The 17,753-nt window shown below is 42.8% G+C and overlaps 1 protein-coding gene across 1 annotated transcript in view; it reads left to right on the top strand.

The window, feature by feature from the left end:
- ADGRG4 (adhesion G protein-coupled receptor G4) overlaps positions 1-17,753 on the top strand; it is a 57,170-nt gene that overhangs the window by 12,752 nt on the left and 26,665 nt on the right. The window contains 15 exon segments of the mRNA XM_089904878.1: positions 2,258-2,716; positions 2,719-2,878; positions 3,098-3,291; positions 3,294-6,470; positions 6,473-6,757; positions 6,760-7,286; positions 7,331-7,628; positions 7,973-8,069; positions 9,062-9,074; positions 9,780-9,844; positions 11,303-11,337; positions 12,521-12,578; positions 14,095-14,258; positions 15,451-15,583; positions 17,338-17,456. Of these exon segments, the coding sequence (XP_089761004.1) occupies positions 2,258-2,716; positions 2,719-2,878; positions 3,098-3,291; positions 3,294-6,470; positions 6,473-6,757; positions 6,760-7,286; positions 7,331-7,628; positions 7,973-8,069; positions 9,062-9,074; positions 9,780-9,844; positions 11,303-11,337; positions 12,521-12,578; positions 14,095-14,258; positions 15,451-15,583; positions 17,338-17,456 (5,784 nt within the window).

The following is a 17,753-nucleotide window of genomic DNA, read 5'->3' as shown; positions in this document are numbered from 1 at the left end:
TTGGCTGCTTTGGTTCTTTGTTGCTGTGCGTGGCTTCCTCTATTTGCGGCGAGCGGGGGCTACTCTTCGTTGCGGTGTGCAGGCTTCTCACTGTGGCGGCTTCTCTTGTTGCAGAGCACGGGCTCTAGGCACGTGGGCTTCAGTAGTTGTGGCACATGGGCTCAGTAGTTGTGGCACACGGGCTTAGTTGCTCCACGGCATGTGGGAATCTTCCCGGGCCAGGGCTCGAACCCGTGTGCCCTGCATTGGCAGGCGGATTCTTAACCACTGCGCCACCAGGGAAGCCCGGGGTTTTTTATGTTTTATTGCAACAGACTGGAACATGTTTTAAATCAGGAGGGGAAGGCTCCTTAGGGAAAGGAGGGATGACTGTTGGTGTCAGCTTTCTGAGACGGTAGCACAGCTAAGTTTCTACCTGATGACTTCCTTTGTTTTTTCCTATGAAATAAGAGGAAAAGGTTACTTGATAAACATGTGAGGGTAAAGTTTGAGATGGGGAAGGTTTTCAGTAGTTATTGCAGAGAGTAGGAGCATAAATTGACCAGAGAAAAGTGGTAGGCTGGATGGGCAGTGTGAAAAGCTTATTTGAAGTTGGTGATCATGAATTTATAGACATACTAATTTATCCTCCTGTGTGACTGTGCCCATCATTACATTAGAATGCAGGAAGAAAATATTGTGAAACTTCTGTTTATATTTATTTTTATCATATTCTTTTTGTTTTTGCGGTACGCGGGCCTCTCACTGTTGTGGCCTCTCCCGTTGTGGAGCACAGGCTCCGGACGCGCAGGCTCAGCGGCCATGGCTCACGGGCCCAGCCGCTCCGCGGCATGTGGGGTCTTCCCGGACCGGGGCACGAACCCGTGTCCCCTGCATCGGCAGGCGGACTCTCAACCACTGCGCCACCAGGGAAGCCCTATCATATTCTTTTGGCATATTTTGAGTATGTTTTTAATGTACATAATGTAAATTTATTATACATATGTATACATTATTGGTAAATATATATACATAAATGGCATATGTTAAAGAAATTTTAATCTTGGGGTCCCAGATCAAAACATTTTCAGTTTATAGTACTGAGATGAATAATAGGCATTTGACAACAGTTAATCATTTTTTGAGCACTTCCTATATGCCAGGTGCTATGCTAAGTATTTTACATGCATTAACTCAATTCTCAAAACAATTTTTTAAGGTCGGTGTTATTATCTCACATTACAGAGGAGGAAATTGAAACACAGAGAGGTTAACTAACTAGTCCACGATTACATAATGAATAAATGAGGGAGCCAGGATTTAAAAATACATCTATTTGAATCCAAAGCTGGTCCTCCTTTTTTTGGAAGACTTTAACCACACAATCCCATTTCTGTCATAGATATAGGACCGTTCAAGTCATCTATTTCTTCTTAAGCGAGTTTGACCACTTGTCTTTCAAGAAATTGGTTCATTTCCCAAAGTTAATCCTCTTACTCAGTGTGCTACTCTAGTATGCACCCCTCTTTTAGGAGTGCCTATATTTTTTTATGGAGACACGATGGAATGGATATCCTTCTACCTGTTACTTAACCAGGGCATTATGAGAACCATATATAGATTTTGGAAAGTAGAAAATCATCTTAAGAAAAACCAAGTAAAAAAAAAGAAAGAAGGAAGGAAGGAAGGAAAGAAAGAAAAAGAAAGAAAGAAAGAAAGAAAGAAAGAAAGAAAGAAAGAAAGAAAGAAAGAAAAAGAAAGAAAGAAAGAAAAAGAAAGAAAAATCAAGTACAGTTGGCCCTTGAACAATGTGGAGATTAGGAATGTCAACCCTCCAGAGCAGGGAAAATCACGTTACAATTTTTTTGTTTTGGCTGCGCCCCGTGGCATGTGGGATCTTAATTCAAACCCTGCACCCCCTGCAGTGGAAGCGCAGAGACTTAACAAGTGGACCACCAGTGAAGTCCCCCCATTACAACTTATAGTTGGCCCTCTGTGTCTGTGGTTTCTCCGTACCCGCTCTTCCACATCTGAGGATTCAGCCAACCGTGGATTGTGTAGTACTGTAGTATTTACTATTGAAAAAAAATTTGCGTATAAGTGGACCCACACAGTTCAAACGCTATAGTTCAAGGGTCAGCTGTAATCACATGATTTGATTTATATCTGATACTTATCTCCTCTTAAAAATGTGAAAAACCATTATAGAGCTGTTTCTTAAATTGTCTCTGACTTCTAAAGTTGAATCCAAAGTGACACATGCTTTGTAATTTTTCAGTTGTTTCTGAAAATAGAGCAATTCAGGAAACAACTACAACTCTTTCACAGCAAATAGATTTGACAACACCACTCCAAGTTACTGGACTAAAACCACAAAAGACGGTATATTCTTCTACCGTGGAGTCTAAAAGCATGCCTGTATTTGCAACAGATTATACAACCAGATCGTATTCCAATACAACATCTCCACCTCTGGAAACAATGACTGCACCAATTTTTAAAAAGACATCCATAGCTGAGACAGCTACATTCGCAGCAGACATTTTGTCTACTTCAGCAGCCATTGCTCTGTCTACCAAGAGTACCTCCATAGGCCGAACTGCCAATTCCATGAAAATAAGTAAATCCCCATCTTCAGAGAGCACAAGGAGAACAAAAATGGCTGAATCCATTGCTACTGAGACCTTTCATCCAACAGTAGCTACTAATTTTCTGTACACATGTGGATTTACCAAGAGTTAATTACATTCAAAACTTCAGTGACTGGATCCCAGTCGGCTGTTAGGAGGACAACATATTTATTCTCATCTATTGAGTTGACATCCATGTCTACAACATCTTGACCCAAACACAAATCCACAGGTATGGGGGCACTCCCTATCTCCACAGCTAGCCAGGAGTTTCTTTTCTTTTCTTTTTTTTTGTGGTACGCAGGCCTCTCATTGTTGTGGCCTCTCCCATTGCGGAGCACAGGCTCCAGACGCGCAGGCTCAGCGGCCATGGCTCATGGGCCCAGCCACTCTGCGGCATGCAGGATCTTCCCAGACCAGGGCACGAACCCGTGTCCCCTGCATTGGCAGGTGGACTCTCAACCACTGCGCCACCAGGGAAGCCCTAGCCAGGAGTTTCTTGCATCTACAGCTGCTGGAAGTGTACCTCAGTCCACGGTGGACCAGACTTCAGCTACAAGTACTCACGTTGGGACTGGATCAGCACTGCCACCTGAGTCTGTGCTCCTCTCCACAGCTGTTCCAGTGGATTCTGTATTTCCTAGAAATCAGACGGCATCCACATTGGCAACAACTGATATGAAATACCCTTTACAGTTTATTCAACTAGGTCTATTGAAATGACACCTGCGCTAAGAACAGTTGAAACAGAGCCGGCATTTACAGATTTCCAGGATGTCTCTTCACCCAGAGTGGAGGGCACAATATCTACCTCTGTGCCAAAAGAGGCCTCTTCCGTGGCCCTTTCTTTTAGGACATCCTCTCCATTCACCAGAGCTCAGAGTGTACAGACAGTTATTGATGCTGAGACTCCACATGCAGCCTTGACTACCGGGATCACACTTGCACCTACAGTGGCTGGAACTATGCTTTACCCCACAATCACTGGGCCAGCATATACCCAGAATACACCCCCCGGTGGTGAAAACATGCTTCTTCTGATTTCCACTAGATCAGCTTCCACATCCAAGGTGTCTGAGTCTGGTCCCACATCAGTAACTGATGAAGGTAACCATCTGTCCTCCACCAATGAGATCATTTGGACTTCCAGGCCAGAACAGACCCTGTTGACATCAGCATTCCATGGGAGTACTTCTAATACAGAGCATTCATCCACAACTGCTAATATTATCATCCAACCAGAAGCATCCACAGAGAGGGAGGCCACGACCACCGCTGATGTTACTACCGACAGATATACAGCAGTTCTATCCAAATTGACATCTCCGTGGTTTGCTAATTTCTCCACAGTTTCTGGAGCCACATCTGTAACCAAACTGCCTGAGTGTAAACTTACCAGCTTACTACTAAAACCCACCTCTATGTCCACAGTAGCTGGAAACGAACTTCTTTCAACACCAAGGGAGACAGTTGTTCTACCAGTAGATAGAATATCTACCCTTGCTTATGTTGAACCAAATTTCTACTGTTCTGAGAACACGCAAACAGAGACAAATGGTACAATTGCATCTGGAGAGACAATAGCCCCTGTTGCAGAGTCTGCAACAGCACAAAGATTCAGAACTGCTGTGACAAGGAAAGAAACCACTTCCCCTTTTCTTAAGGGAAAATCGACTGTAGCAGCGACAACCGAGGTTTCTCCATTTGCAACGATACTGGAAGCAACAGATGAATCTGTTTCCCCACTTCCTGATATGGAGAAACTGACTACCCAATTGGATAATACAACTGCAACTACTGAAGCGAGAGGAAGTTGGCTTTCTACAAAATCGGTGAAAACCACACCTAAGAATTCACCTAATGGAACTACAGAAATCTTTAATTCCACCCACATCTACACAGCACATCGGACTTCAGAGACTCTACCTGAGGGGAATCCAGCTCCATCTCCCACTTCTGGGAGCACAGAGACATTTTCTGAACCCCTGGGTGCTTCCACCACAAGGATACTGAGGACGAGTTTTGCCACTATCCCTACAGACAGGACAGCTATGTCCTTGACCGCTGGTGCCTTGTTTCCACAGCCTATAGCCACGCGTTCCTCAGCAACCCCTGTGCCTATTACCCTTGCGCTCTCACTGCCGGCTAACGTCTCTGCTGCCACCTCTATGGCGCTGTCTGAGGAGACTAAGGTTACCACGCCTGGGCCTCCTACATTGGCCAGGGCTTCCTCCACATCCCTGCCCTCAGATATCTCAACTCTGTCATCAGCTTCAGCGACCACAGCATCGAGGCCGCCATTGGATCAGAGCACTTCCACAACCAGCGGTTCCGTGCCTTCTCACAGAGACTCCATCCACACCACTTCAGAGGCCACAGGGATCTCTGTCAGGAGGACACCCACGGCGGTTCCCTCTCTGGCAGAAACTCTAGTCCCCTCGCTGAGGCCTCCCACTCCTGTGGCAACTAAGGCTGAGGCCACCATTCTGTCCCCGTCAGCTGACACAGTAACCCCTTCCACACCCACTCTTGGCTGCTCTAAAGCTCTCCCTGACAACACTCCTGTTGTGTCCTCCACTCATGTAACCTCAACTACGTCTACACCATTAGCAGCCCAACCCATAGCTCAAGTGGAGGAGACTTCTACCCCTGCCCTCAGCTTTCCATACACTTTCAGTGGTAGTGGACATGTTGTTAGCTTGGCTACCGGCACCACAGACACTTCCATTGTTGATGACACTATGCCCTCACACATCTCTGCCAACAAGCTTATTACTTCGCTCTGTGGTCACATTTCTCAATCTTCCACACATCTCGTAAACACACTGGTCCCCACCTTATTAGTGACTGACATTTCTACCTTATCTTCTGACAAGGAGCAGATGACCACCTCCCTGGGAAAGACCCCTAGAACTCTGAAGGTGACAGAAATGTCCTCATCAAAGAATCCTCTTATTTCAGACTCCCACAGTACTTCATCCTCGGAAATGACAAACACAGGATTTGCTGAGGGCACGAAAATTTCCAGTCACCAAACACATTCACTTTCAGAGACTCCGTTTGTGACTCCACCTAATGAGAGTCCAACTTCATCTCCCACTTCTGGGAGCGCGCACACTCCACCTACCTCAACAGCAGATGTCCACATTTCAGAAACGCCTCCCAGTCTTGGGAAGACAGCTCTCCCTTCACAAGCTCTGACAATGACCACGCTTTTGTCTCCTGAAAAAGAGAGCATGAGTGCCCTCTCAGTATATACTCCCAGGACTGAGAAAAAGGTAGTAAGCACTACCTCTGTGACTCACCCGTTCTCACACTGCCAGGATACTTCATCTGCAGATACCATAACTTCTGGGACAACCAGGATATCAAATCCTGTAAACAATAACACAGCTCCTTCACACTTGCTTTCATCTAGGACTCAACCTGAGGTGTCTTCAGTTGCCTCTCCTATTTCTGAAATCACACAGACCTCCCCTGAGACTCCGTCTCTTTCCACAGCTCGACTATCTAATGCCAATTTTACAACTATGTCTCCTGACGGGATCGTTACAGCCCTTTCTGCTCCAAATGTACCTACAGCACTTCTTGGGAAAACCGCTATGGCAACGTCCATTCCCATCTACCAGAGGTCCCCACGGCCAGTTAGTGTCACTGCCTTCACCTCCAAAAGCGTTTCTGACACTCCCACGGTACTAATGACTGAATCTTCTAAAACAGCGCTCACAGATTGTTTGAAAAGTCTTTCTGTAGCCACTTCTGGGCCTGTGGCTGAGATGTCCTCAATGTCAGCTAATGACTCTGCGCTTCCACCTTCTGCTGTTTCTTCTGATGCTTCCACAACAGGTGGATCATTCTATACTTATTGTCTTCAATTACCCTCAGGCCTTCTATGACCGTGCAAACATCGACATTGGATGTCACACCTGTGACATATGCTGGGTCTATTTCAAAAAGCACCGTGGCTTCCTGTGCTTTCACTACTTCAGAAATAACCGAGGTGTCCTCCAGGATCACACCTACATCCTTATCCTCCCCAACAGAGCCAACTTCTCCTTCTGTGAAAACTATTCCGACCACTATAATGGCTGGGATAGTGACTACATTTGTAAGCACGCCTGCCTCTCCTCTACTCAGTTCTAAGAACATGAAGGTATTTCGTCCACTCCAAAGAGCACATTTTCACCATTTCTACCAACAACACGACAACCATCACAACGATATGAGGCCACCACTCTGGGCATATTCTCTGGGATTACTAATAGCTCTCTGTCTACTGTAAGCAGTGGTAAAGTAACGGTTCTCACAAATACTTATTCCAGAATTGCCACCCCTGAAAGTGTGCTTTCAACTACTCCCTCAGAAAATCCCCATACTTCCTTGAATATTCAGGTTTCCCCCTCTTTGACTGGCTTTAAGAGCACCCCTGGACCCACAAAAAGTGTAAAATCCACCACTTACCATTCTTCAAGTACAGAAGAGATGACTTCCTTGTCAGAAAATACTTCAACAGCCGGGACAAAAGGTGCCACGTCTGTGAATGCACCTGTTTCATACCCTCCGTGGATTCCATCCAGTACAGCTCCACCCTCTTTGACATCATTTCTGTTTTCACCTCAAAGTACTGAAGCCGAGTTCTCTACTCCAAAGACTTCTTTTCCTCCTACATCCCAAATGGTTAATAATGGTTGAATGGTTGAATTGACCGCACCCGGTCTATTGGTGCCATGCTTCTACCTAGCCCTACAACAACATCTACATGGAGCAGAATCCCAGCTGCATCAGCATCCCCGACATTAGTTCCTCCTAAGCCCACACAGGACTCCGTTTTAAATATAGCCACCACTACATCCACTGCTACTGGAGCCCCATCTCCACTCATACCCACTGGAGTAACACATCCTTCTACAGCAACTGTGTCTTCACTACCGTCTTCCTCTTTTGAGACAACCTGGCCTGACTCCACACCTTCCTTTTTATCTATGGAAACTTTGACTTCACCGATTGCTGTTAAGTCCAAAGTTATGTTCCGCAATATATCACAGAATGCGTGCGCAATGGGATGTGTGTTCTCCAAGGGAGCCAGTTCTCTGAAGGCAGAAAGGTAAAAAGAAGGGTACAGGTATTTCTTATTTATTTATTTATTTTTTGCGGTACGTGGGCCTCTCACTGTTGTGGCCTCTCCCGTTGCGGAGCACAGGCTCCGGACGCGCAGGCTCAGCGGCCATGGCTCACGGGCTCAGCCGCTCCGCGGCATGTGGGATCTTCCCGGACCGGGGCACGAACCCGTGTCCCCTGCATCGGCAGGCGGACTCTCAACCACTGCGCCACCAGGGAAGCCCTAATCTCCTTATTTTTAATTGCAGTTTCCTTCTACAATATTGAAATGAGCTTCTCTGTCTTTGATGAAGAGCTAAGGATCCCTATTACCAGGGTTGTAAAAGAATTTGCAAAAAATTGGTAAATAATCTTTTGAATATTTATGCTACCTAAAAAATACGTGAAAAAATATGACTGAGTAGATTAAAACTAGGCTACACTTTTTTTCTACCCATAATACATTTCACAGCAAATTGGTTTTGATTATTTTTGCTGCAAATTTATCCACTCTGTAATCAACACCATGAGGATGTATGAGGTCTCTCTTTCATAGTGCAAATGCTAAAAGCTTTTATGGGATTTTATTATTTTAATTGGTTTAGAACTGTACATTTCCCTCCACTGACGTGAATTTTGGGTCTTTGCCAAATTTCCCTATTTGGGGAACCTAGGAGAGCCGTGATAACATAGCGTATGCCATTATACTTAAAATATTTTTGTTTTCTGCATTTTCATTTCTTCTCTCTTTTACATAAGAGACGTTTCAGTTATCCTTACATTTTTCTGATAATAAGAGTAATACGTAAAAAATTCAGAGACTAAAATCTGAAACCCAGAAAGTAAATATCCTCCCTAATATCGCTTCTTGTATTAACTCCTCTTACCAGTTTAAAGTATATTCTTTCAGATTTTTTCTATATATATAATAACAGTGATACATGTGTGTTCTTTTACAAAAGTAATTAGAATCAGTAATTACGCTATTCTGCAACTTGCTTTCTTTTCACTTAACCCTGTATCTTTGAGCACATTCATGCTGGTAAATATAGATCTACCTCATATACTTCAACAGGATTTCACTGGATGGTTGTATTGTAGTATTTCTTTTTAATCCAGGCATCTTTTTGTGGACATTTAGGTTGTTTCTATTTTTTTCTCTATTTGGAAACAATGCTGACAATGATGCCCTTGCAATAAATTTGGGGGGCACTTGAGTATTTCTGTAGGATAAATTCCTAGAACTGGAATAGCTGGATCAAAGGACATGAATGTTTCACATTTTAATAGCTATCACTAAGTGACCTCCCACCAACAGTAAACGATGATGTCTGTTTTCCCTCTCTCCCCATCAGCATTTATTTTCAAGTATATACGACATGATTATAAATGCTTGAAAATGGGGGGGTATATTCATCCACCAGGGCTGCCATAACAAAATATGATGCACTAGGTGGTTTAAATGACAGACTTTTCTTTCGTTTTCTTTTTAATTGAGGTAGAGTTGACATACGACACTGGGTCAGCTTCGGGTGTATAGCAAAGTGGTTCAGTTATGTGTATGTTATTTTACAGACATTTATTTTCTTACAGTTCTGGAGCTTGGAAGTCCAAAATCATGGTGCTGGCAGGGTTGGTTTCTGGTGAGGCGTGTCTCCTTGGCTTGTAGATGGCCACCTTCTCACTGTATCCTCCCACATGGCATTTTCTGTGTGTGTGCACACAGAGAAAGAGAGATGTCTGGTGTCTCTTCCTCTTCTTATAAGGACACCAGTCCTATCAGATTAGGGCTCCACCCTTATGACCTCATTTAGCCTTAATTACCTCCTTAAAGGCCCTATTTCCAAATACAGTCACATGAAGGGGTTAGAGCTTCAACATGAATTCTGGGGGGACACAGTTCATCCCATAACAATAGGTGAAATGTAAATTGAAAAGCTGAGTGGAGAGATGGAGATGTTGAACCAACTGAAATAATGAATGCAGCTTAATGATCACATCATCTCAGGTAACGTTGCTGGGTTAAGAAAGAGCAGCAGGAATCCTCAAACTGATATGTTTTATCTTTTACAGTTGACTTCTATATTTCAGGACAGTGAATCTGTTCTTGCTAATCTGGCTGTTCAAATTAAAAGCAGGTATGTGAGTGTCATCCACTGTGGGTCTGTTTCTATCCCGAGGGGATTTCCTTTGTTTTTGTCTGAGATTTAGAGACTGCTGCATTTTGAGTTTCATCTTCCCTTCTGAGTGTAAGTTCTCTTTGGAATGAGAAAGAAGTTTATATTATTACTGTAGGGTATAAAGCCAATGGGAGAACAAAACAGAAGAAAGTAAATAGGGGAAACAGTAGAATTGGACTCAGTTACCCCTAATACCACTTTTAGCTTTAATATGCTATGATTGTGTGACTTAAGGAAAAAAAAAATCATGTCTTAAAGGGATGAAAGGCTAGGGATGGCCATTGCATGAGGATTTATAAGGCCTTTTACTTTTGGATAATGCACTTTCAGGAATTAGAAATTCCAAGGGAACTTGAAATGTTTTAAGTGAGTAAGGAATGCTGGTTAGTTCAAGACCTGCCTGGGGCACAGATTTGGAGAGGTGGTTGCAGTGAAATTGGCAGGCGCTGAGTAGTATCCAGAAGACCATGACAAAGGCAACTGGTCATCTGAGAACTATTTTCTCTGCTCCTGCCCTGCACGTATACTAGTCCCCTGTCAAAGGGACATCCAGAAGAATCCCTTTGAAAAATAAGCATGGTTCTGGTATACCATGGTAAGCTGATTTTTTAAAACATTGAATGTGACTGCCTGTCTTCCATACCCTGGGATTTTGGTTTCTTTTGCATGTTCAAACACAAATGGGTTCAAGAAGGTTCATAGAATGTAATGGAAGTAAATCCACGATAGGTTATTAAAAGGAAATTGGAAATGTCTGGAGTATACAACATTCTTTTAAAGAACTGTGTCTATGATTTTTCTTTATCACCAAGGTAATATGTGGTCATTGTAAAATCTTAGAGCTTTACAGAAATATATAGCATGGATAGCAAAAATCTTCAGAAACCTGCCTTTCCCCACCTACTCTGGTTAACAGCTTACTTTATATATTTCTCTAGATTTGTTGCCATGTGTTTACTAAGAGAATGGGCTCCCACTCTACATACTGTTTTACAACTTTCTTTTCTTGTTTTAGAATACCTCATGTACATCCTCTCAGGCCAATACATACAGATCTAGCTTATTCGTTTTGATGACTGCGTAGAATTCTTTTGTACGGCTGTGCCTTGGTGTATTTATCCAATTACCTTAGTGATGGACATTTCAGTTACTTCACTTTAGTATATATATTTTATACACCCCGGCTGGTATAGATTTCTAGAAGTGGGATTGCTGAAACAAAGTCTTACCACCATTTTGGTGTGCAAATAATGACCCAGCTCTTTTAAAGTGTCTCCTTGGAGCCCTAGTATTGTGAGAATTCCAAGCTGGGTGATGTTACTGTTCTGCCTGAGTTGTCTTTCTCCTGAACTTGTTCCCTCATGTATTTGGTACTATATTTCATTTTTCTATAATTTTTTGATGATCTTGGTACAGAGACACTACTGAGGAAGAAATAACCATGGACCGAATGTTTGTAAGTAATTTTTCAAAACAAATCTACTTGCAACCCATCCTATACCTGATTAGATATAGCTAAATAGCTCTTCCATTCAAGTGTATATTATCAGGCAAAGTTCAGTTGTGATAACTGAGGGTCAAATTACATTACTTTCTTTGGGATCTGCACAAGAAGCCACTAAGAAAACCATCCTCTGCTTTTCTGAACTGTCTATGTGGTAGTTTTTTTAGGCACATTTTTGGGGCTACAGTAGTATGGAATGATTTGGGGATTGTAAGTGATAAATGGAATTTCTTGGTTGTAGACATCTGGCAAAAAAGCCTGGTTTTTCCAAGAGTGACACAATTGTTTGCAAGACAGGCATTCACGTAATAAATCCAGAGTGTGACAAAACCATCTTCCATCATCTGTTCCAGTGCCTCAAAGCTTTACAATGTTAGATTCTGAAAGAATTAGTATGCGCCCAGGGTTTAAGGTGTTTAAATCTGAGACAAATATTTTGACTATACAAAATACAGTCAAGCCTACAGTGCATTCCAAATTATCTGCCATCATTTAAAATACATTCTGTAAATACCCGAGTCAGAATTTAAAGATTGAACACAGTATAGATAACATCACATAAGTAAAATTCCTGTCAAATAATAGATGTAAAAACCTTTTGGTGATAATATGGTCCCCAGAGTCAGGCTGCCTGGGTTAGAATCTCTGCTCTTCCACTTCCTAACTGTGAGACCTTGGGCAACTTAATTAAACTCCCTATGCGTCAGTTTCCTCATCTGTAAAATGAGGATAATAATATTACCATTCCTCACAGGGCTGTTGGAAAGATGTAACGGGATAACTTACATAACAGTGCTTAGCCCAGGACATAGAGTACAGTGAAATCTTGCTAGTGTTAAAATTATCACCGCCATGTTTGGATCCAAATCCTGTGAGCCATCAGGTGTGGGATACTGGGCAGATCATTTAAGTTCTGTGAGGCTAGAAAATGGGGTGACCATCCCTGCATTACCTACCCTACAGTGTTGGTGTCAGGACTAAATGCATTGATGCTTTTGCAGGTGATTTTTAGATGGCAATGGGTTACATAAATGTAAAGTATAATTACGATCGTGGTTGTTAACGATAAGCCCCTTAGTCAATTGGGACGTTTGTTTAAAGATTTCAGTGACTACGTACTTTTCTTTTGCGTTATTTGAAACAGAGAGAAGGGCAAGGAATGGCTACAATTTCCCGTGTACCATACAGGTAGGAGCTGAGTTTATTCATAGCTGGTACATTTAGTTCTGATTTTCCTTCCATTTGATTCTGTATGTGTAGCCTGTTGGTCAGAGTTGTCAGAAGGAGATCAAAGTACCTGGTGGTTATTTTACAGATGCTGTAAATGGGCTCTTGCCTTCACGAAATAAGTTGTTTTGGTTGGTCACGGCACAGCCTAACAGCCTGCCTGCTGCCTCTTTGTAGTGAAGAGAAAATGGGGTCCAAAGTGGTCATAATTTGGGGATAGGGCAATAAAGCATTTATTGTTATCAAAAAAGTCCAGGAAACACTGAGCAGGGAAATTGAAAAGCAACATGGAAAGCAGCCTCGGTCCTGTTCAGACTCGTGGTCTGGCTCCTCCCGGAACACTGTCTATTGCTGGTCTGCTCGACGCAGCCCAAGAAGGACATATAGCCATAGGAGGCTCATGGAAAGGTCATTAAAATGTCCAGGGTGCTAAGGGTAGAGGGTCTGCTCTACTCTTGCAGCAAGAGGAGAGGGTTAAAAAAGAAGAGTCCTCTTCAGACTGAGAAGATGAAAGCTGAGAAGATAGTCTACCAGGGGAATGGGTAGGATGAACAGGGACTTTACCAAATATGGATCAGTCGCGGGGGGGGGCATGGCTTCGATTGGACATAGAGAGAAATTTTAGGTAAACACAGGCGCATCTGACTTTCAAGAGCTGATAGGAAATATAGGAAATGTGTTCTTCCAAAAGATATATCTACAAATGGAAATGGAGAAAAGGCATAGGTAAGTTTGTGAATCTGAAATGTGCTCAGTAATGGAGGAGTAGAGGAATTTAGAATGTTTGAGGACCTCGCTATAGAGATCGAGGTTAAGGACAGCCCTATTCTTTCATAACATATCTTTTAGTAGACAGAACATTCCAAAATGAAATATTAGGTCTTTGTGACCTTGGCTAAGGCTCAGTTCCTTCATCTGTAGAATGGGGATAATAATAGCACTACCTCATAAAGTTCTTGTGAAGATAACATGAATTAAAACATGTAGAACAAGAGCTCTACAAATGTTGGCTACTGTTATTATCATTATTATTCTATTATAGAAATAGGCCTTCTGCAGAACACAGCTTTACAGACTAATTGAGCATGTGCCTATTTGCCTTATTATCGCGGTAATGATGGGTAAATTAGAGACCAGAAGGGTAAAAGGTTTCCTCTGAAGTAATAAATCCTGAGTACTCCATCTTCCCTATTAATTATCACAAACTCCTAGAAATCGCTCGGCTAGTCAATTTCAACATAATGCAAATGTTGCTGACTGTTCTTTTGAAAATGGGTTTTGAGTTGTTTGTTTTGGATACGAGAAAATTTATCAGATGACTTCAATATGCTGTCTTCCATCATTTCTTAAGATTTGCCACTTAATAGCTGTAAAATGCTTGATATTTATGGACTACTAATTAAGTCATCTGCAACGCAGGCCAAGTTGCACTCTGTGGCCATAACTCCAACATCTTTTTTTTTGCTCTTCTTTTTAGCTGTGCTTGTCAGGTCATCATAAAGGCCAACTCTTCTTTAGTGCCCACCAAATTGATTAGCAGCATCAAAAGTAAAATACATGGCAACCTCACTCATGGAAACTTCACACCAGATCAGTTGATGTTATTAGTAAAGTCTGAACACGTTGCAGTGAAAAAACTAGGTAATTTCCATTGGGTATTTCCATATAAATTCACTCTTCGTTATAAAGCTCCAAATGCATACATAGTAAGAGATTCTGCCTTCAGAGGGGGAGAGAAACTGTCTTCAGTTTCCTTTCCACATCCTCAGTGCTCATCTTGCCCTGGCAACCTTTCTACCTGGAAGAGCTTATAAAAACGAGTGCCAGAGGGGTTACCAGAGACCATCGATCCGCTCTGGATATTAGCAGCGGCCAGTTCATCAATGGAGTGGGCGGACTGTTTCTCTTGCTTAAATACACCAGAGAGGGAGAGGAAGGCGTCTTACATCCTCACTCAGAGAGAAAACTGGGATGGTTGGGCAAAGCTGGCTGGCCCGCTTCTCCGGTCACCCTGATTTCTGGAATCAGGGTCATAAACCTCGTGGGTGGTCAGTAAAAACTGGGACCTTGGGAATTCCCTGGTGGTCCAGTGGTTAGGACTCCATGCTCTCACTGACGTGGGCCCAGGTTCGACCTCTGGTCGGGGAACTAAGATCCTGCAAACCGCGTGGCGTGGCCAAAACAACTACCTCCCCCCGCAAAAAAAAAAACCCTGGGACCTTACCACATAAACTTAGCTCAGGACATGTCTCCCTTAATGTGACAACACTTGACAGCAAAACCTTGCCGTCAGCATCAACAAGAGAACAGAGCACCCTGGTCTGTACTACCGATGACAAATACACTGAGTTTACTAAAACCAAATCCACCCCAGAGCCCATTAAGAAGGGAGGCGCCACCAGAAAAAGAAGCCAGCCTTTAGCCTCCTGTCACTGCACCTCAAACTATTAACAACTGCCACTCAAAAGGAAGGCAATCGACAGGTGGGGACTGATTTGATTTTTTACTCTACATCCCTTTGCGTGGCTTGATTTTTTTCAAGGCCTATGTACCATTTTAATAGAGCCAAAGCAGAAAAACTGGCCCATCAAGTGGTAGTTTTAAGGCAAAGGACCAAATGTGAGATCGTACTGGGAGCCTTATTTAAAAAAAAAAAAAAAAAAAGATTCCATTTAATGTTATTTTCAGCCTGGTTTAAATTGCCTGGTAGAAAACTTTCCCCTTTTAGTAGCTGATGTTTATGTGCAGGGTAATGATGTTGGGTGATAATGGATGTTCATGAAACTTTTAAGTGCCTTTTGCCCTTTCAAATGTGCATACATTTTCTCTGTAGAGCCCAGAAAGTGCAAAGCTGAAGAAACGGCCTCTAAATACAAAGGGACATATAAGTGGCTCTTAACCCACCCTACCGAGACAGCCCAAACTAGATGCATAAAAAATCAGGATGGAAACGCTACTAGAATCTGGTATGTACCAGCCGAGTTCTAATTGAGAGTTCAGATACATAAAGGTCTGCTTAATTGGGAGCATGTTTCCATGTCATTTGAGCATGCTCCCTCCCTTTCTTTCTTTTACCTTGTGGACCTACTTAAGCATACACATGCCATATAATAACATTCCAGAAAAAATTTCAAAACAGAAGAGAAAAAAAAAAGCACCCATAATCCCACGACCTGAACACAGCTGTTTTTAAGTTGTCGTATTTTTCCATTTGGCCTTTCACCGTATGCCCTTTAAATTTTTTGTAGTGGTATTCACCGTCCTTATAGCACTAATGTCATTCACCCTTTCACTCAATGGTTTATCAAACGTTTTCCATGCTTTACATTCATCTTCTTAATGACTTTTTCAAAAACCTGCCTCAGACGCTACCTCATTGATGGGCCATAATAATTTACTAAATCACTCTTCTATTGTTGACTTTAACATTTTCCTTTTTAAAATCATCAGCCCCTCTTTTCCTACTCTCTGCTACTGATTTATGCCATTAACTTAAGTGGGCAGGCCAGGGGGGCAGCAGGTTTTGACAAAAGTTTAAAAATTCTCTTTTGGAGGGTGACATCTTGGACTGGGTCCTACCTCTTCCTGCCTGCGTCTAATCACTTAGCAAGTCATGCAGCTTTTGTGGTCATAATCAGAGCTCACATCTACCCTTTCTTCTCCTACCCCACTGCCACTCCCTGGGTGCCTACGATTAAAGTAGTCTCCTTGCCTTCTAACTGCCCACTACCCCCCCAGCTACACTCCACCAGCGTGATTTTCCTAAAGTATGGCTGTCATCGTTCCAATCTCCCACTCCAGTTCCATATTGCCTCAAGGATTAAGTCCAAACCCCTAAAGTACTCAAGACCTGCAGGCTCCTTTCCCTAACATGCACTCCAGGCAACAAGGGCCATTGCCACTCTGGACTTGCATCTCTTTCTCTGCTTGTGCTATTTGCTCTGCTTGGTTGCAGGAGTGGGGGACACTTTCTCCATCTCTGTCCTTTTAGCGTCCAGCTCAGCTCAAAAGTTGCAAATAAGTTCTCCTTGATTGATGGCTCAACAGATTCTGTTTTGTTTCTACACTTTTTCCATCTCATATCTTGCCTAATAAATGTAGTTACATTTACAGTCTCAAAGCACCAAGTTACAAGCTCCTCAAGGGACGAGACCTTGCCCTGTTTGTCTGTAGTACCTACTACCAGTCCTAGAACACAGAAGGTTCCCAATAAATGTGTTAGCTGATTTGAAATGAACTGGCTTGAATTGGATGGGGCATAGTGGAGGGTGGATGATGAAGGCCAATGAGTCACAGAGGGTGCTATACTAACTGCCTTGAGTAAATTAATATGCTGAAATAGAGAACACAATTCTAACAGGAATTCCCTCTTAAAATGAGGGTAAGGGGCAAAAGTGAGGGTAGGAGTCGTGTCCAGAGGGGCAAAAATCTCTGCCTTGACTCTCGGTCCGATGGATGTGGCCCTGCTCCATCTCAGCCTCTCTTGCCTGTTTATACCTCCTGCATGGGGACCCTAGATTCACTTGCTCCTCAAGAGCAAAGTTTTCTTCACTGTACAAGCACTGGGCTACCACCTTTGCTATCTCAGCCAGGAGGCTGGGAATGGGCAAAGGGGAGGCATGCCAAGGACACACCGTGTTCCTTCACCATTCGCTTTCAAAGTATTCTGGCCTCATCTTCCAACCATGAAGCTTTTTGTTATCTCTCCTCTCTTTTTCAGCTCAGTCAGTATCAACACTGGCAAATCTCACTGGGAAAAACCAAAGTTTAAACAATGCAAATTGCTTCAAGCGCTTCCTAATAAGATTGTGGATCTTGCTAATATTACAATAAGTGACGGTAAGACTGTTCTGTACACGTTAGAGAAATAATGGAACTCAGTTAGTTTGTCTACTTGACCTGAGACCAGAGAGAGTACAGGCAAACCACCCATAGGAAAACCTACCTGACAACAATCCAATTTCAGAAACGAGGTAGTTACATTGGTGGAGGTGGGACTGGAGCATGAGAAGTCAGAACTGTCAGTGTTTTTTGTTTTATAATGTTTTTTATTCTATAATTGTTGGCTAATTATTTTTGTTTTATTTTAATTTTTTAAAAGTTTTAATAGATAATACTTCATATAGTTCAATACTG

Source organism: Delphinapterus leucas, chromosome X, assembly GCF_059928025.1.
Source record: "Delphinapterus leucas isolate spDelLeu-1000000601 "Yukka" chromosome X, BTC_Dleu_Yukka2, whole genome shotgun sequence".
Taxonomy (NCBI): Eukaryota; Metazoa; Chordata; class Mammalia; order Artiodactyla; family Monodontidae; genus Delphinapterus; species Delphinapterus leucas.
Note: the sequence above shows the minus strand (reverse complement) of the source record. Positions and strands in the feature narration are given on the sequence as shown.